Below are 18,412 nucleotides of genomic sequence, written 5' to 3'. Positions count from 1 at the left end.
TGAATATTTTTACATGACAGTGATATTTATGTCAGCGATTTCTGATTCTGTTTAGCTCTGGGTAATTCAAAATCCATTAAAAATTATATATTTATATAGAGAGACACACACAGATTCTTTGGCCATAATTTTCAAAAGAACAAGCTTACTGTTAGATTCCAGCATTCACATTTTGGATATGGAGTAACTGGATTTTCAAAACTGATAATATTCAGCAGCTTTCAGTCAAATTTATAGTAGGTGCTGGATGTTAAGGACTTTTGGAAAGTTCTTTCCTTGTAGAGCTGGAAGACCCTTTTCAGCAATTCTCTTGACAAATCTATGGGACTGAAGTGGGTGCTTTTATCAAGTACACGCTAGATTTCTTTGTGGAATGAACAAAGTTCCCACTTTTGGAAAAAGTTGGGATTTTTTGTTTTAATTAAATCACACAGCTATGTATTTTTCTCCTCAAGAGCTGGTTCCTGTGAGGAGTTGTGTCTGACCCATAGCTGAAACTCCCCAGGCTTATTTGCTACTGTGTAATGTTGAAAATCTAGCCACTAAGCTTGGGTCTCCATTAGCTATGTTTTGCCAGAATAGCTTACGCCAATGCCATATACTATTATTATTATATATTACTTGTTTGGTGCCTACATGCTTTGGTCACAGGCCAGGATCCTGGAGGTCAGATGCTACACAGGCATAGCACAAAATGACAGTCCTTTCCCTACAAGCAGCTTTAGTATAAGAAAATAGAAAACAACTGATCTCCTCATGCATTAACAGCATACGCAAGCATTGGTTATCCCATCCCACCTCATCCAAGCTACAAATAAATATGCTACATAATCTACACGGACAGGTCACACCATTTCTTGTGCACGTAATGACAACTGCAAGGCCTGACTTAGCTCTGACCAAATTCAACAGCAGCTTGCATTCCCATTTCTGAAGGTGTTTCAGGCGCCTAAGACTGAAACAACAGCCCAAGCTATAAAAGGAAACAACAGTGTACCAGGACAAGCTAACCGAGGCTTAAGAGTCAACCAACTTTGGTATTTGAACCAGATTCTGCAAGGAAGTCATGCAGAAGGCCTACACCCCCAGAACTCCTATTGCTACAGGCCAGCAAGTGGGAGATCACCCCTTTTTCTCAGGTTTGCAAGGCTTTCACACTCACCACAGCACTGAATGTTGTGCTCCTCAACATAACCCTGTCCTACCCACTGTTTAACATTTGCTAACTTCAGAGGGGTATGTGGAGGAAGAAAATCTCTCTCTGCCTATCTTCTAGGTTTGGGGTGAGTGGATTATCTGAGCCTTAAATCAAGCACTTAATTAAATCAAACAAATCAGGCACCTGCTGAGTGAGGCAGAGTCTGTTCCTGCGTGCTGGAGGCTGCAGAGAAAACCCTGAGACCTGAAGTCATGCTTTGTGGATGCGGGCCTTGGTTTCCTCTGGACGGGAAGCTGGGTGCACAGTCCTGGGGCATTCCAGCCCCTTCCCACGTTGCCCAGAGCAGAGCTGTAGGGTTAATACAAAAAGTGCCTTTAGATACAGCTTAAATACAGCTTCTCTACACCCCGTACGAGGGAGCCTGATCTCAACTGAGGTCTAGAGGTAGTAGTGAAATATAAAGAGCACCTAAGTTACTTATGTTTATTCTTTCCACTTTTCTTCCACAGATGTTTAATGTTTTCTTGTTAGGTCTGTTAGCAGAAAAGTTCAACATCCTAAAAAAGCAAACAAAAAGCCTCAACTTCATGAGAAACTATTTAAAATCCCTGTAAACCCATGCTTAATTAACTGTCTTGTGTCACGTTGCATAAGTGATAGACTTTTTTTTTTTCTTCTTAGTGGTTTCCACAGTTCTGTGCATGGGTGCCATCCCGATTTAATGACCTAGAATTATGTCTAATTGCTGTTCTACTTTTCTTTCCCACACCATGTGGGGCAAGGAACTTTTCTCATGATAACAGTGCCTTAGCTTTTTTTTTTTTTATTGTCATTTTCACTCATATCCTTTTATGCCCTGATCTAAGGCTTCTTAAAATGAATCTGTTCCATAGCATGGAAAGAGAAGGACTCAGCACATTTTGCACTGAGAAAATGGCTCCCTGAAGGACGGAGTTTTCCCAGGCTGGTTGGACATTTGCAAAGTGAGTGCCATCCAAGCGAGGTGTGCAGACTCCCTCTACTCAGTAAGGGGTCAGAGCACTTCCCAGGCACAGGAAGACTCATTCTGCAGGTTTGACATAGGTTAGATAAATCATGCCCTAAAAATACTTGGGTTTTCCCCTTATTGTCTTATAAGGGTGAAGACAAATAACCGCAGCATGAGCACACACCCCAAATATGTGTAAAGCAAAGGGAGATGAACCATATCCATAATTTCTACATTGTAATAGTTCTAGTATCTGAAGGAAGATATGGTAAAAGGAAGCATCAGGGCCAGAGGTGGATAGAAAGAAACAGGAGGAGAGGATAAAGGACAGCACACCTAACCTATCATGTAGGTCAAATATGCCACATCAGGCAGTACAAAAAAAAAAAAAAAAAGTGTGTGTGTATGTGTGTTAGAACATCCTCTGCCTATTTAATGTGCATCTCATTAAACAGTTCAGACAACTTTTCAAGTTTCTAAACCAAAACACTTGCTCTGCTCCACCTTTTCTGCCAAAGCATAATCCTAGAATTGTGCTTTTTGGCATCAGGAGCATATGGAAGACAGGAGTAAGCTATGTTGCTCCAGCATCTGAATATCCAGCAACTCCTGTTTTGACACACACACACAAAAAACAGGCAAGATTTTTCAGAAAGTGCTGTTTCTATTTTGACAACCTAAACTGTCAAATTTAGTTCCTATGTGAAAAGTGAAAGCTCGTGACAATCTGAACCTCTTTTTCTCTCCACACCACGCGCCGCTGAGCTACATCCCACGACTCCACCGCCACAGAGCGAGCACCAGCACAGGCGGCTGAAGGTGCTTTTGACTCCACGCCTGCCAGGCTTTCAGAGCTGCTGAATTCACACCTCTGCCGGCCCTCCACCCGCCTGCGCGTTTTCCCTCAGACGCTGGCACTGCGAAAGCAAGAAGACTGTTATAGCCCCTGTGCCTGCATCCTCGGCGAGAGGATGAGGAACCGCCACCTACTTATGTCCGATCCCCCAGGGACTGGTAGCTAGAAGGGAAATAAAAGGGGGGGGGGGGGGCGAAGCGACGCCAGCCCCCTCACTGCCCCTGCTCAGGGCCACCCCGAGATGGCGGCAGGGAGGCCGAGGCGCGGCGCCTCACGCCGGCCCCGATGGCTCGCCTGACGTCACTTCCCGCCGCCCGCGCGCCGCCACGGGGCCGCCCCTAACGGCCGTCCCCCAACGGCCGTTCTCCCCCATGGCGGCGGCGGCCGGGGGGGCAGGCGGCGGCGGCTCGGCGGCGCTGGGCGACAGCGGCGCCATCGACTACTCGGTGCACGAGGCGTGGAACGAGGCCACCAACGTCTACCTGCTGGTGGTGCTGGCCAGCCTCGCCCTCCTCGTCTACGCGCGGCGGTGAGGGGAGGCCGCGGGGGGGGGGAGAGACCGCGGGGGGCGGGGCGAGGGCTCCCGTCGGGAAGCGGCCGCGCCGGCCCCACGTGTAGCCGTGCCGGCGGGGCCGGGCCGGGCCGGGCCGCTCACCGCCTTGCCCCCTTCGCAGGAACAAGAGGAGGATCATGCGCATCTTCACACTGCCCCCAGCCGCCGAGACGCCGCCCGAGCCCAACTTCTACGACAGCATGAAGAAGATCCGCCTGCGGCAGCAACTGGAGATGTACTCCATCGGTAAGTCGAAGGAAAGAGGGGGCTCTCCTGGGCCAGTGGGCTGCTGGGGACGGTTCCTGCAGGGGTGGCCTCGAGCCTGCCAGTCCTCGTGCAGTGGGGACGCCAGGGCGGAGCCCCGGTGCTGTGGCACCATGTGAGCAGGGGCTCTGCAGGAGCGTGGGTCACAGGATTGAGGTGTGAGGAAGTACGGAGTGAGGGAGCAGCTGTGCGAGTCTCTTCTAGCTGTCAACGAATCCAATGTTGAAGTTTAAAAGAGCTGGGAATGTCTCAATATTGTCAAAACGTGGATTGGTTTGTAAAAGTTGAGAGGACTGTGGAATCACGAGTAATTCATAAATTGGAAATAAATGAGAATTTTACTGTACCAACAAGTGTTGCTGCTCCCATCTTAATGTTGAAGGTCAGGATGGAGGTAGGAAAGAGCCCCATGCCTCTGGTATTCCAGAGGTCCAGTTCAGAGAAACACCTGTACTTGCTTCACATCTGCCATACATGCACGCCTAGAGGGAATATGGGCAAGAAATACTTAATGAGTTGAAACCACCTTTTAAATGTGAAGATTTAATGTAAAGATTCTTAACCAGGCCATTGCATTCTGCAGGAACAAAAAAGGACGTGCTTCCTACAGAGGAATGCCTGCTGGCATTTGTTGTTGGTGTTTGTTCCACCACACACAACTCTTTGATCTCCCTTTGCCTTGCTAACCAGATCAATTTTGAAGTCACTGTAGTTGTTAGCTTGTGGCTTGAATATTGTGGAGGAGATGAGTGATGTGGAGATCAACCGTGTGACTAATGAGTCGTTTGGGTCATCTGTAATAGTACTTCTGAAGCCATAGTCTTTAATTTTTTTGTTTTTTTAAATGAAAGGACCTGAATGGAATCACAGTGGTCTGCCATTAATTTACTGACATTTTGCTATGACCCTACTGTTCAGCCTTTCCAAGGCCATATGCTAAAGGACTAGTTCCACGTGGTGACTGAAACTTCCCCTCGTGTGGCTAAGCAGTGAAATTACGTTCTCTAATCTTAAGTCTATTTCTTGATTGTTATCGTATTTGTACGTGTATATATATAGATATGTATACATGCACACACATATATACATGTATATAATAAATGGTATAATCGGTATTGATCGGTGTTTCTTTTTTTCAGCAAGGAAGTATGAACAGCAGCAACAGCCACCAAAACAGACTGAAAGCGTACAGCTCTCAGTGGAGTGAAGCCCACAATTGTAGGAACTCAGGATATATTTCCAGGGCTGATGATAAGAGTCAGTGTGGAGCCATTTTCAATGCCTCTTAATGGATACATAGCTGAAAGCAAGGGGGAAAGGAAGGGGACTCTCCAAAAACCTTTGTTCTCGGTAGCTTTTCTCTGAGCCCCGTGAAGTAAACTGAGTGCCTACTGAAACATTTAGCATGAACATACCCAACACAGGGCAGAGCTGCTCCGAGAAACCTCTGAGTGTAGAGAAGTGCAGTCTTACCAGTGTTTTAAATTATTTCTCTCTCTGCCGGCACCTTGGAAATCAGCTCCTACCTTCTCTGGTAACAGCACCCTAGAGAAAGCAAGGCAGTACCTGTCTGCCTGGAAACCCTTTTGTTCCTTGATCACACGTTGTTGAATTTGCTGAATGCGTTCAGTAAATGTGAATGAAGATACTGTGGCCTTACTGCCTAGCGAAGGTGAACAGCTTTGAGAGCCCAGAGTGTCGCTGGCGGTAGCGCAGAAAGATTCCGCTCTCTTGCGTTTATATGGAGGTTGCATATGCAATACTGTGAACCTTTCCTGGAGAAACTTTGAGAACTGAGAAGTACACAGTAAATTGCATGTCTAGAAGACACTTAAAGCCAATACTGTAATGTTAATAGCAAAGGTGGTTAGCTTAATTTAGTAAAATTGCTTTAAAGAATGGGATTGTCTATAAAAATTTGCATAAACAGAAAGATCACGGCTTACCCAGAAGAGATACCACACCCCAGTGACTTTTTTCTTTCTAGGTAAATCACAAAATCAGTTAACCTAAAGAATACTGCAGAAATTACTTCTTAATAAAAGCACCAAATCATGAAAACTACTTGAAGCTGTATCATGCTGTAATTCCTAACGTTACACGACCTGAGTAGGCTGAGTGGCGAACAGAACACTAACAAACACCACAGAGAGCTGGGAGCGTATGCCCAGAAAGAGGTTTTTTTCTAGTTCTGTGCTAAAACTTATTAAGTCTTGGAGGAGTGGTAAACTGCACTGCAGTTCCATTCAGTTATGGGGAAACCTGTCTTTGTTGACCAAGTCTTCTTTATTAGGTTGAAATTACCTGTACTTTATTGTCTGTAGGGTCAGTAAAACGGGACCTGAGCCGCACTGGCTGTGGCAGGAGATAGCTAAGCGGGTTTGCCCCGTGAAGAGGGCTCCTTTGGGTGAAGCCTTGCCATCCGCCCAGATGGTCCCTTTTGACAGCTTCCCCGCGTGTAACCGAGGAAAACAGACGCGTGGCTCAGCGGGGCGAGGGCTGGCGGGAGGGAGCGCCGTTCCCACGCAGCGGCGGGGAGTAGGGAGGACGCGGGAACCCCCGGGCCTGCCGGCGGCTCGGCTGCGCTGCCCGGCCTCCTCCCGCCGCTGCCTTTTCCTTCCTACGTTACTCCGGCCGTACGAAGCCCCAGCTCCACACCATCTCCCCGTTACTTAGCGATATTTACGCGGGACAGACCCACCTCCGGCCGAGCTCCCGGGGCGCTGGTAACATCTACCTCCCGGAAGCAGGGCCCTTCTCCCCCCCCCCCGCGCCGACCTCACTTCCTGCCGCCGCTTCCGCCTCCGGGCCGCGCCGGCTGTTGCTGCTGCTGCTGCCGCTGCTGCTGCTGCTGTCGCCGCCGCTGCTGCTGCCGCTGCCGCCGCTGCTGCTGCTCGGAGGCCGGAGGGCGCCCGCCGGGCGGTGAGTGGGGCCGCGGCGGGGCACGCGCGCGGGGGCGCCCCGCCCTCGCCCCTCCCCTCGCCCCGTCCGCGCTGAGGGGAGGGGGGCGCCTCACCGGCGGCGGCGCGCGGGGGCCGTTGTGAGGCGGGAAGGGGCCGCCCGAGGAGAAAGAGCGGGCGGGGAGGGGGCGGCCGGCGCCGGCTCCGGCTCCCCTTGAGGCCCTGGGGCAGGCTGCGTGCCGCCCGGCCGGGTGGGCTTTCCCCTCCATCCTCCGCGGAAGGGCTCTCCGCGTCCTGTGCCCGGCTTCGCTCCGCGGGCGCCGCAGCGTTGTCCCGGCGCGGGGCTCATGGCTGTACCGAGAGCTCAGCCCTCCTTCCCACCAGCCCTGCCCACCCGAGCGGTCAGCCAGGGAACAGGCAGCGCGGGGATGAATCCTTTCTAATGGCGCATCTTCTGTAACGCTCTCCAGGGCCACTGTCCTCAACAGCCATCCGATGCAGCTCCGTGCGTTTCCATAAAGTAGCGTGTCAAAATGAACCCATCCTTTCCAGTTTACTAAACCCAGCCGTCTGTAGCTAATAGTTTTACAATTTTCCTCTCAGCTGAGCTGGAAGCACCGTGAAGCGCTTAGAAATCTCGAGGGGCTTGCAGCTCCGCTTGTGTTCATGGACCTGAGGTAGTGGCACAAGCATCTCACAAACTTACTTGTCGAGACAAAACATTTTTAAGGAGAAGCAACAAAAGCAAAAGCTTTTCCAGGGTGCGTACCTTTTGCATTTGCTAGGGCGTTAGAAGAATGCAGCTTGAGCCATGAGCAAAGGGCAGGTAGTGGTTTGTTTTCCAGACTTAAGTGCAGCTATTGAAATTCTGTCCCAGCAAAACTATACTGTTTTGTTGGGGGTTTTATATTTCAGTTTTACAGTACAAGTATGCTTTGGGACGGAAGGTACAGTCAGCTTTTGAAATTTTACCTCAAATTTCTGCAGTGATTTTTACCCATTCATTCACTATACTGCATGTAGAAAAAAAGTGCTTTCTTTAATTGGTAGTAAAAAATCGGTGCCTAAAAGCAAAGACAGATAGGGTAGAGACAATAGATCTTTTTTTTTTTTGCGTCCATTCATAGTAGTCGGGCTTGTAGGCATGCACAGGAACGGATTCTGAAACTCTCGTGGAACTTTGTTCATGCTGAATTATTAGATGTCTTGGATGGGGAAAGCTTTTGACCTTTAAAAAAATTGTGCCTAAGTTATCTTTAGTCACGTTTATTTTTGAGAATGCTGTACAGAGGCAGATCTTTCTAGATTACCCAATACTGTTTAAAAAGCTATTACGATATGTAGATTTAGTGGTGTCTGATCACACAAAGCATGCGAGGGAAGGGTTTCAAAGCAGTTAAAACTTTGCATCTATAAGGTACTGCAGAAAAGCATTAACAAGTTGCTCTCAATTACAACTCGGATGTTTTTGAGAATCTGACAGCTCTGTTGTGTCCGTGGGAGCAGCTAAACAGCAGATCTTACAAAAGATCTTTGTAAATGCAGTCTTCAGATGGAGTTACAACCATGACTCTATAATCTTATGTGAAAACTATAATCTTCTGTCAAGTAGTGGAAAAGCCATCTCTCTCCTCATAACTAAAATGTGTCTGGCTAGGTCTCATACTCAGTGCTGCACAGATCAAAGCTTTTTGGATAGAGCTTTATAAATTCTGTGACGAGGCTCAAGAAAGTCTTAAATATTTCTAAGCTATGAGTGTGGCTGAGTTTAAAGCTGAAGACGTTGTAGACTCTGTGGGCCTTGTAGTGAAAATACCTTCCCCCGTGCCATGAGCATTTTGAGTTTCAGTCCGGTGTTACGTGCCTGGATAGTATGAATTGGCATGTGCTGGCCAAGCCCAAATGAGGACGTAGCCTGTGGCAGCTGCTGTGGTGCCTTATAGCCATAAGAGTTATGAATTTCAGCAGTGTGACACTCGGGTGGTGCTAAACTTGCTCTCAAACTTCCCTTCCAAAACTGCTTGATCCATCGAGAAGACCTGTAGAGGAAGCCTTTGCTGTACCGCTTGTACTGCTGATGCCAGTAGAAGCTCTGAAAACGGGGAGAAGATCCCAGTGCCTTCGTCCGAGGATGGTTTGCAAAGGGAAGCTTCTTCAGCGCAGTGCAAAATTATTCATTGAGAATATTCTAACCTATGATGAATCTTTCTGTAATTTGCGTTTTGCATATATGATTAAGCAGCATTGGCGAAAAGCCTGGTGACAGCACAGGGCTCTGGAATGTCTCCCTGTTGCCTGGGCAGTTTATTCACGTTAGCTTACTTCCGTGAGCATAATCACTCCTTTTAAAGTCCTCCTGAACTCAGGAGTGCCGCTGCTGTTGAGCAAGCTGAAATTATACACGCTGCAGAGAGAAAGGTGGGTATGTTGCAACTTAACCTCTCTTTCGGAGGAATTGAAAAGATTTTGTCCCAGCCCTAATTTCTACATTAAAGAGACTGAAAATTGTCACTACATGCCTTCTTCAATGGGGAAGAAGCACCTTGTTGGAAAACATGTTATTAACTCCATGATGTCTTTAGCCTGTTATGCCTAAAGAGCAATAGCATTTGGAGGAGGCTTGCTGACAAAGTGCAGTCTTCAGTCGTGGTTGCTTACGCTCCGAATCGGGAGTAGTGATCAAAAGGTGTTCCCTTTCCGCTCCAAACACTTAAACTGTGCTTTAGTCATGGTAAGGAACCTGGGTGATGTTACCTAGTTTATTAATGTACTCACTCAAACAAAAAGGCAGCACTTGATCTTGTCCTTGAGACAGAGCTGCCACTGAAGAGCAGAAGGTTTCACTGCCTCAGGCCCCTAGGAATGGAGGTAAGATCCTTTACTTTGCAGCCCCATTTCTGTTGTGGCATAAGAGTTAAGGGCTAAGAACAAGTTTTTTGTAGTCTAACAAGCTCCATCACAAATTGGTGTCGCCTGGGTCGGCAGGACTCCCTGCTGGCTAAGGGACAGACACTGAGTATGACCAGAGATATTGACCGCTGGCAGAACACCCCCAAGCCAGCACAAATGTCTCATGAGAAATCTGACGTTGGGGAGTGGAAATCGGTGCTACTTCTTCTGTAACAGAAGACAAGAAGGGAAGAGGAAAAAAACCCATGTCGTGTTAAGAGCAAAAGGCTCAGGATTTTTTTAGGCAGGAAAAATCCTGCCTTAGTAACTTTTTTCCAACTCTGATAAAAAAAGGCTGATGAAACTTCTCAGTGCTCCGTTGTCTCCGTGAAATCTGTGTTTACAAGGAAAAGGCTAAGAACCTTTTTAAGAATGAAGGTGGTTTGCCTGATTTTTGCAAGGAATGTCTAAGCTTTGGGTGTTACTTTAATAAAAATAATTCCTGATCTTTTTATGGAATATCTAAACTCTGGGCGTTACTTTAATAAAAATAACTTCAAACTCCAAGATTAACAGAATTGCTAAAAGGAGTTAGTTCTCAATGAGAAAAACAATAAACTCAATTTGGAATTTCTGAACCAAGCCCTCGAAAGCAATTTGTGGCAAAACTCCAGAAAAAGAAAAAAAAAATAATTTTTATAAAATAGCCATATATCTTCTTTCTCAATTATAGCTAGGCACTGCTTTGAAAAGTGATTCTCCCCTTGCAGAGGCCTAGGAGTGAGATGTTGTAGGAGAAGTAGGATTAATTTTAATCTAACAGTAAAATGAATTAAGAATCCTAAAAAGGGGCTGCTCAAATTAGGGATTTGCTGAAATTGGAGTCTGAGAAAATATCTTATGTTTGCACATCTGAAGAAAAACTTAGATCCTGAGTCTGCGAAGGAGTAGTCCCCTTCAGTTTCCATCAGGCTGTCAGACTTGCTGGAACTGGTTTTAGACATCCGTGATGTATAAAAGGCATGTGTGGATCTATAGCTTGCTCCTGAGAAAGACTGCAGTTTGGACAAGATTATAGAAACATTTGTCTTTTTTGTAATGGAATAGAATGAGTATTTTGAAAAGACTCGGCTGGCAGGAGGGCTGTATTACTTTCCAAAATATCCTCTGGATCATCCTGAAAACATAGTTTGTAATACGCTCTTGACTGACAGCATAGGGTGTGAAGCATAAATTCCTGAGCAGGAAAGATGTACATTGCTTGTGCAATGGGAGACTCCATGTGATCTTGTTATTTATGGCGCTTCTCTCAGATGTCTTTCTGGGACTTGAACAGCTGCACTGAACTTTACCCAGCACAGAGTATTCAGTATGTTTGAACGACTCTATTTTGCCGTTGCTCGGATTGTGGTGTACGCTCCGATGAACGATATTAGAACCAACTTCTGTGACACCGGTTGTAAAAACAGAGCACAACTTAGGGAACCCTTTTACTGATTGATGAAAAGCTTGAAGGGGAAAAAAAGTAAGAATATCATCTTCCATAGCTTTGGTTGGGGGACATCAGGGAGTGATAGTTGAAGGCATCCAATTTCTTTGTACTGTAATATGGAAGGAAGGGTGGACTGACAGAAGAGGAAGACTTGCTTTTTCTTTTCAGAGGGAAGGTTGGAAGGGTAGAGGCAGAGGCGCAGGCTTTTTCAATAATCTCGTTTCTTGATGACCCTCTTGTTAAATGGTAGCAACTGTTGTTTGCAGGAACTTTCCCTCGCTTTGGTAAAGAGCTGTGGCTCATTGCGTGTTTTGATATGTGGCAGTGCCATTGCTAAATAGATCCAAATCTACAGTCAGATAAGGCTTGGAAAAATTGGTGTTCTTAGCTCAACTAAATAACCGAGTTCACATGATCTGTAAGTGGCCAGTGGATTTTTTCTTAGGCAAAGTATGTACTGCTTGTATTGCACATTTATTTAAAGCTAATTTTAGCAAAATAGATTGAGAATTCTAGCAGCCAATAATACCTTTGTTGAGTCCGTTAGAAGATTTCCTTACCCAAGATCTGTTTTTGTGTGTGACAAACAGAAAATATCACATCTTTTTGACTTCATATTCAGTAACAACCCAAAAGCAGTGAAAGCATTGCACTCAAGCCCTCCAAGATTACTTTTGTCACTGCTGATGGGAGAATTGTTCTGTATCATTACTGTCTTCTCTTTCAACCTCAGCAAATCCTGAAATGCCAAAGGCAAACCACTTGATGGCTGATCAGAGGTCCTGGAGATGCTGGTATGTCACTGCTCTGAAACTTGTGGCTTGGACTGCTGTTCGAGCATTGCCCAAGAGCATTGTAGAAGTACTCAGTTCAGTATGTCGTCTTTACACATGTGAGACAGAAGAACAGGAAAGTGTTTATGGCCTCTTAGAAAGAAAGTATGAAGATCATTGCTCTAGAACAGAGTTTCTAAGACTGCTGCGTAACTATTAAACAGCATGGGGAGGTCATTGAGAAATATGCAATGGGACAATTTAACTGTCATTATGAGACCTATGATTCTATTGACTCTAATCAGTATATGATACTCAAATAGAGAAAAAAGTTGCATGTGGTTGTATTACTTAATGAGCTAACAGCTGACAAAGCGGTGCCTGTTACCAGTTCTGTTAGTGCTATTTTGATCATTAAAGAGCTCCATTTGTTTATGGACCATAGGCTGGGACAGGAGTTTTCTCTCAACTGGTTGCTTGCCTGAAGATCCTTCCAAAGACGGATGAAATGGTGTAATTTTCTTTTTGGTTGAGGCAAAGAAGTATTCTGTTGCCATAGTTCACCAGTTCTAAGCCCATAATCAAAACACTTGCGGTAAAACAGTGATGGCTATGTGGTGTTTCTCACAGATGCTGTAAACTCTGTCATCTCCTTGGGGGGCCATCTTCACATGAGATATCAGCCAGACCTACTCTTTCTCTCCTAAAGACTTTGGCATTAAGAACTTGTGGCCTGGGGTCCAAAGTTTTAGCTCCAGAGGCTGGGAGAAGACAGGGCAGCCCAAATAGTTTCTGAAAGCAGGACTATGTTTCGGGAAGACAAGAAGATCCAGAACTTCAAGTTTGCTTTAAGAGTCTTCCATCCTTGTCTGCTGCTTGCATACATCATTATATTTTGTTTCACCAAATTTTTGTTGAATGATGGTGTGGCTTTATACCTTGATGTCTCTTGCAAGCGTTGTGTGAACAGAAACAGCAGTGACTAATAGCACTGGAGCTTTAGTAAGTACTTGGCATAATAATCACGATGAATACGACATGAGCTCATCCATAAGTAACAACTTAGGCTAAAGTTATTGTACAGAGGAACCTGCAGCCCACAGGAACATCAGCCAAGAGCAAAATGGCATTGATTTTGCTTGGTTGGACACTCTTGTTCTTTATTCAGGCATGAACATGGGAGGGGAATTCTTTGCTCAGAGGGAGAGGTCCCTGTGTGACCTTGAAAAGCCCAGCATGGTATGCTGCTTGTCTGTTCTCTTATAACTAAATTTATCAGAATCTCAGAGGGATTCAAAGAGCACAACAGGGGAAACCAGTTTGCTTGTAAGGGTGGCAGCTCTGGAGTGGAAAACATCAGAAAAGTGAGCTTGCAAGATCTGGAAGAGGGTGGGGCCTGGTGAAATTCTGGTGGAGCTGCCAGCTTCCAGCAGATCCCAGAAATTTAGCGTATAGAAATGTTGCTGGATAACTGATAGAAGTTGCTAAGTTGTTGCCTTAAAGGCCCTCAGATTGTGTTCCTGGTCTGTAACAGAGCATAGTGTGGCATGGGAGCTTATGGCGCAAGCCAGGCTGGAGCCCTGGGAAAGGGAAGAGAGGTGGTTAATAGCTGTGCTAGTTCCCATTGTGCAAGAACAAAGGGGTGTTTAAATGAAATTGAAAATCAGTACAGTTGAAACCTGGCATAATTATACCACATGATATTACTGAGGCCAAAAGTTTAGTCAGATTCCAAGCAGACCTGGACATTTATGTATATAGTAACAATGTCCAGAGTTGCAGTAAATAGGATTAAAAATAAATTAAGCATATAAACCTTCATGCTAATTGATGAATTCAGGAAGGAATTTCCCCTTTGGGTGAATTACATCATTGTTCACTACCCGAGCTGTTCTACCTGCTGAAGCATCTGGTCCTGATCACAGGAGGCAGGATTCTCAAACAGATGGACCAGCAATCTGACCTGTCGTGGCAGTGCTTAGCTTACCCTGCCTGGGTAAGGTCTTGTTGAAAGGGTTTGAGAAGCTTTTTTTTTTTTTTTTTTTTTTTAGGGTTTTCTGAGGCCACCTGTAATGTGGTATATGTCTACTTTTCCAGTTTCTCATTGGCGAAAGAGGACAACTGTTGACCAAGTGCCTTTAACGAATCCTGAGAACTACTGCCTACTAACATGTCAGCAGCAGCCCGCATAAAGATGGAAGCTGTGATGGGCACATAAGGCATTGCTGTATTGCTCCCTAGATTAAAAAGTAGCTCTGTGAGCAGCTGAAGTAGTGAAGATGAGTTTCCTGCAGCTTTCTCGGTTTTGGTGGCACTGTGGTACCTTAAACATCTTCCCTTTCTTCCCATTACATAGCGGTACCATTAGCGTCCCTGATTTTCCCAACAGCACAGTGCCTGAGCAGCCTCTCACTGCCTCGTAGTTCTTGGGTATATTTAATCAAAACATGATGTCTTCCTGATGTTTGTGAACCATGCATGTTGCTCAGGGGGCTGCCTTGGTTATTTATTCTGCAAGCCTCTTGTAGGAATTGAGCACCTGTGAAATCTCTGTCCTTTTCCATCAGATTAGTTTGAAATTGGCCTTATAATTTATGTTTCTGTGCATGGGACGGTCGGTGTGGTTATGTAACCATTGTTTCCTTGGGAAACAAGGAAGAATACCAGTCTTCCAAGCAAGTTGCCGTGGAATACTTTTCCTCTCAAAGCCATTAAGTGCATGAACAGTTACACCAAATAATTGAGGCACGTCCGCATTTAAAACATGCACTGTTTAATCTTAAGACTTTCCCCAAGGTATAAGGGGAAGGCTTCCTTGCCAAAATACTGTAATTGAGTTAACTGTCCAGGAGGTTTCTGTGTTTTGTTACTGAGCTACAAAATTCTTCTGCTGGTGTTGGCTGCTTTGAAGATCAAAGTTAGAAGTACTAGCCTGCCAGTAAATTGTCTCTTCAAAATAAAACTGAAAATTCCTTGGTTGCTTCAGGTGACAGCCAGCATCAGATCTTTTTGACAACTATTAATCTTTTTCTGCAGTTCTCTTTCTGCATGCAACATTGAGCAGCCTGGATGTCTTGTAATCTGTATGGTGCATACACTGAGTATAGACATCTGATTAACAAGCGAGGATGTCAATAATAAATTGAATTACTTGTCCGCAGTTAATTTCTGGTGCTCAGAGAGAATATGGAGTTATGATGATTATGGAACAGTGAAATTGTGGTTTCTGTTTCCTGTATACAGTGATCATCATGATAAAAGATTAAGGATCACTGTGGTATAAAATAATTGGATGGTATCTGGACATGTTCTGGATGTCCTGCTGACGGGATGTGTGGCTGCCCTGGTTTTTGTGCTCTGTAAGCCCATGAAATTTGTGATAGTTGCCTTTCCTGAGTAGGCAATAGCATGTTTCTCAATTAGCAGGCATGGTCACTGAGGCACAGGCTTTCAGGACTGTTTGCCTCCTAAGCACTTTTGAGGGTAAGGACTTCTTCAGGAGTTCAGAGTTGAGGGAATATGTATTTTTCTTTGATAATCCCTGCACACCAAATACATTTCTGTCCAGTTACTTAACAGCTATTGTTTCTGCAATACCCAGAGCGTTGTCAGAGGGTTTCTTGCTTTGACCGTCCAAGGCTCAATTATCTTCTTTACTGCAATGTGCAAGAACCAAAGCCAAGACTTTTTGTGCTTGGATGGGACTCTGTCCCTACAGCTGTCCCTTGTTTCTAGCGTAAGAGAGCTGAAACAACCTGTCATTTTGCTGGGAGGCGTTGGCGAAGGACTATGCTGTCTTTCTGAGTGAAGTGTGCCCGTGTATGGAGCATGCTGCTGTCAAGTGCTTTTGAAGAAGAAGGGGGGATTTCACATGGGAGGTGGAATTCTGAGAATTTGAGATGGTAGCTGATAAGAGGTAGGATCTGCTCTGCCTCTGCTAGTAAGAGATTTTGGTGCTAATGTTTATTTAAAGATGGCCTTAACCCTAAAACGGAGAGATAAAATTGCTTTCATGCTTCTGTCTCACTGAGAGCTGGCTGGCAGAATGGTTTTGGTGCCTGCTTATCTGCCCTGAAGGCTCCATGGCTGGGGAGGCTGCAGAAATCGTCTCTCCTGCACGCCCTTGTTCAGCATTTGGGCAAAATCGTGAGGCAGGCAAATGGTTTGGGCTGCTTGTTTGGACACAAGATGGCTGTGTCTTCATTTTGCGGATGAGTCATCCCTCTGCCTTTTTGTTGTTAGGCTCTGAACAGTGCTGCTGTTGGCTTTGGGCCTGCTTGATCCCAAGTTTTGGATGGCAGAAACAGATAGGCACCCCTCCACCCCCACTTTATGACATGATTTTGGGAACAAAGACACCCTGAAAATACCGTAGGCCTTTGTCACCTTGTAGTTAAATTGCTGTAATGCAGTGGAAGCATTTCCTCTGGTACCTGATAAATGTGTAAAAATGCAAACGTACTGTGGAAGTTGCGTAGATTAAGGAGCAGTGGGGAAAGTAGAGGAGAGGGCTTACATCTTTGTTTTTCATCTCAGTTGTGGGCTAGAGCTCTACTTAACTTGGACAAACGGGTCCTGGGTAAAGATAACGCATTGTCAGTAGCAGATAAGTTAATAGATGGGTCAGCGGTTTCTTTTAGTTGAGCTGGCTGCCGCAGACTAGTTCTGCAAGCTTGGCAGCCGATGATGTTTTCCACAGTATGAAAGGCTAGCCGGTACAGGATTTCTCCTGCTTGTCATGTCAGAAACGAAGGTGCAGATTGGGAGATTTCATTGGTTACCCCAATTTTGGCACGTAATGTTTACATACCTAGTTTGGCAAAACTTGCTGTTGTGAAAGGAACTCTTATTTCCTAAAAGGAACTTGAATGAAAGTTGGGATTTTATTAAAGACACAGAGGCATATTATTATTCATCTTTCCTTGCTTCATCCCTGTGATGTTTCCTGTTTTGCTTCTTGAGATACAGGTGTCATGATGAGGAGCTTCTCAGAAACAGAAGTGGATGATGAGTGGAGATGAAGAAATCATACATTTAAGAAGTTGGCTCAAGTTTCCGTTACAGGCATGGAAAGTTTCTGAGACCAAGCCATGCGAGAAGAACATGAGTAAAGAAGAGGGAGATGTAGACCCAGACTTTCTAGAAGGGATTGCAGGATTTGAGAGGACGCTGCACATACATCACGTAGTTTGCTTGCTTATTCATTTACCTGCGCCCCTGGATTGTAATACTTTGTTTGCATATCTGTTTGGAAGTTCAAAAATCCCCTCACATCTGTGTCTTTAATATGATCATGGCTTCAAGCTTGTTTTAGGAAGAGCAGAACATCTCTGTAGTTTTTATTTGTGGGTTAGATAGCTGCTGCTTTGTACTTGAAATCAATTTTGTTTTTTTGTAGAAACGTACATTGAATATGGAGAAGATCAGACCATGACTGTTACAAAACAGGAAATCAGGGGTTTTGCTTGCATTTAATAAACAGCCTTTGCATAAAAGGTGTGACAGGTGCATAGGTAAAAGAAAAAAAAGATAGTGCTGGCCCTCTAATTTGTGTAACCTTATAAGGTATTGTTCTTAACACTGTCCTTAGACAGATGTCAGAATCAAATATTAATCAGTTCAATCTTTTTTATTTGACTGTTGGTCACAAAAATATTCCAGATAGGTAAGATTTCTTGGCAGGGCTGTGGGGTTTTAGGTGCAGATTATTTAGTATTGAGTTAAGGGAGAGCTTTTTAGAAAGGTAGTTTTTTTTAACATCTTGGGTGTTATGTGAAATATCTCCAAGGAAATACTAGCCATGCAGTCTAGCAAGTTACGATGCTGTGAACAGACCTAATTGTAGTAAGCCTCTGATACGGAGTTACTAAGACTTTGACATATATGTATTTAAAATTTTAAAATTAAATGTCATTTCCTATATTGGACAGTGTTGCTGGTAGAGGCAAAGAGCATCTTTATTTTTCTTATGAACTCTTATCTGTTGTTTTATCCTTAATAAAAGGCTATGTTTATTTTTGCATACTGACTGAATATTTGGCCTTTAAGAGTATATAATTAGATGGAAGAGTAAAAGCAGTTGTTAAAGGACTGTTTTTTCTAATGAAAATAGTTTGAAATCATATAATTTTAGTTTCTTCCGAATAGATGTGATTAGTGTGTTGGAAATAGTTTCACAGTGGATATAAAGGGAACAGTTGAGAGACAGTGGCTAAGAATGTGTCCAGCTATTTTTGTAGCAAGCAGTTATATTTTTTTCAGTCTCTTTATTTAGATATTTCCATATAATTGAACAGCTAAATTACAATTGGATACAAAAACTATTTGCACTTAGTAATATTTATATTTTAAAATAGGTTTTATTGTACTAATTGATAAGTAAATCGCAATGACTGTGAGAAAATCCTAGCCTATATTATTACTTTGATAGAAATTTGAGTATGGGATAGTATTGTCTGTATCATATAAAAATGTTTTCATGGATTTTTAGCTGCTGAAACTGAAATCAATAAACTTTAGTTACTGTTGTTGACTGGAA

The 18,412-nt window shown here is 44.5% G+C and overlaps 3 protein-coding genes across 13 annotated transcripts in view; 2 read left to right on the top strand and 1 right to left on the bottom strand.

Moving 5' to 3' along the window:
- The window catches only part of HGSNAT (heparan-alpha-glucosaminide N-acetyltransferase), a 26,450-nt gene extending 19,716 nt beyond the window's left edge, over nt 1-6,734 (bottom strand). The window contains exons 1-5 of one of the 9 annotated variants that reach the window (XM_075500764.1): nt 6,599-6,733; nt 4,168-4,302; nt 2,881-3,064; nt 1,637-1,716; nt 1,343-1,507 (exon numbers count right to left, since the gene is read on the bottom strand). The gene's annotated coding sequence lies outside the window, so the exon portion shown is untranslated. Of the gene's footprint in view, nt 1-1,342; nt 1,508-1,636; nt 1,717-2,880; nt 3,065-4,167; nt 4,414-6,124 lie in introns of those variants that run through there. The other 8 variants (XM_075500763.1, XM_075500758.1, XM_075500766.1 and 5 more) reach the window with 8 other exon arrangements.
- SMIM19 (small integral membrane protein 19) lies at nt 3,295-18,412 on the top strand. Of its 3 annotated transcripts, none has more exons than XM_075500771.1 (3): nt 3,295-3,532; nt 3,678-3,802; nt 4,404-4,573. In XM_075500771.1, exons 1-3 carry the CDS (start codon nt 3,375-3,377, stop codon nt 4,571-4,573), a joined length of 453 nt encoding a protein of 150 aa, XP_075356886.1. In that variant the 5' UTR covers nt 3,295-3,374. The 3 variants fall into 3 exon arrangements, with proteins under 3 accessions (XP_075356886.1, XP_075356888.1, XP_075356887.1); XM_075500773.1 differs by lacking the exon at nt 4,404-4,573 and adding an exon at nt 16,843-18,412 and having other exon boundaries at nt 3,296-3,532; XM_075500772.1 differs by lacking the exon at nt 4,404-4,573 and adding an exon at nt 4,960-5,100 and having other exon boundaries at nt 3,300-3,532.
- SLC20A2 (solute carrier family 20 member 2) overlaps nt 6,601-18,412 on the top strand; it is a 58,778-nt gene continuing 46,966 nt past the window's right edge. Inside the window, exon 1 of the mRNA XM_075500753.1 lies at nt 6,601-6,742. The gene's annotated coding sequence lies outside the window, so the exon portion shown is untranslated. The remainder of the gene's footprint in view (nt 6,743-18,412) is intronic.

Source organism: Mycteria americana, chromosome 4 (genome assembly GCF_035582795.1).
Source record: "Mycteria americana isolate JAX WOST 10 ecotype Jacksonville Zoo and Gardens chromosome 4, USCA_MyAme_1.0, whole genome shotgun sequence".
NCBI classification, from domain to species: Eukaryota; Metazoa; Chordata; class Aves; order Ciconiiformes; family Ciconiidae; genus Mycteria; species Mycteria americana.
This window is presented reverse-complemented; position numbering and strand designations above follow the sequence as displayed.

Coding starts and splice junctions, on each gene's coding strand:
- SMIM19 (XM_075500771.1), top strand. CDS start 3,375: ATGGCGGCGGCGGCCGGGGGGGCAGGCGGCGGCGGCTCGGCGGCGCTG. Junction 3,533..3,677: donor CTCCTCGTCTACGCGCGGCG/GTGAGGGGAGGC, acceptor CCCCCTTCGCAG/GAACAAGAGGAGGATCATGC. Junction 3,803..4,403: donor ACTGGAGATGTACTCCATCG/GTAAGTCGAAGG, acceptor TGCATTCTGCAG/GAACAAAAAAGGACGTGCTT.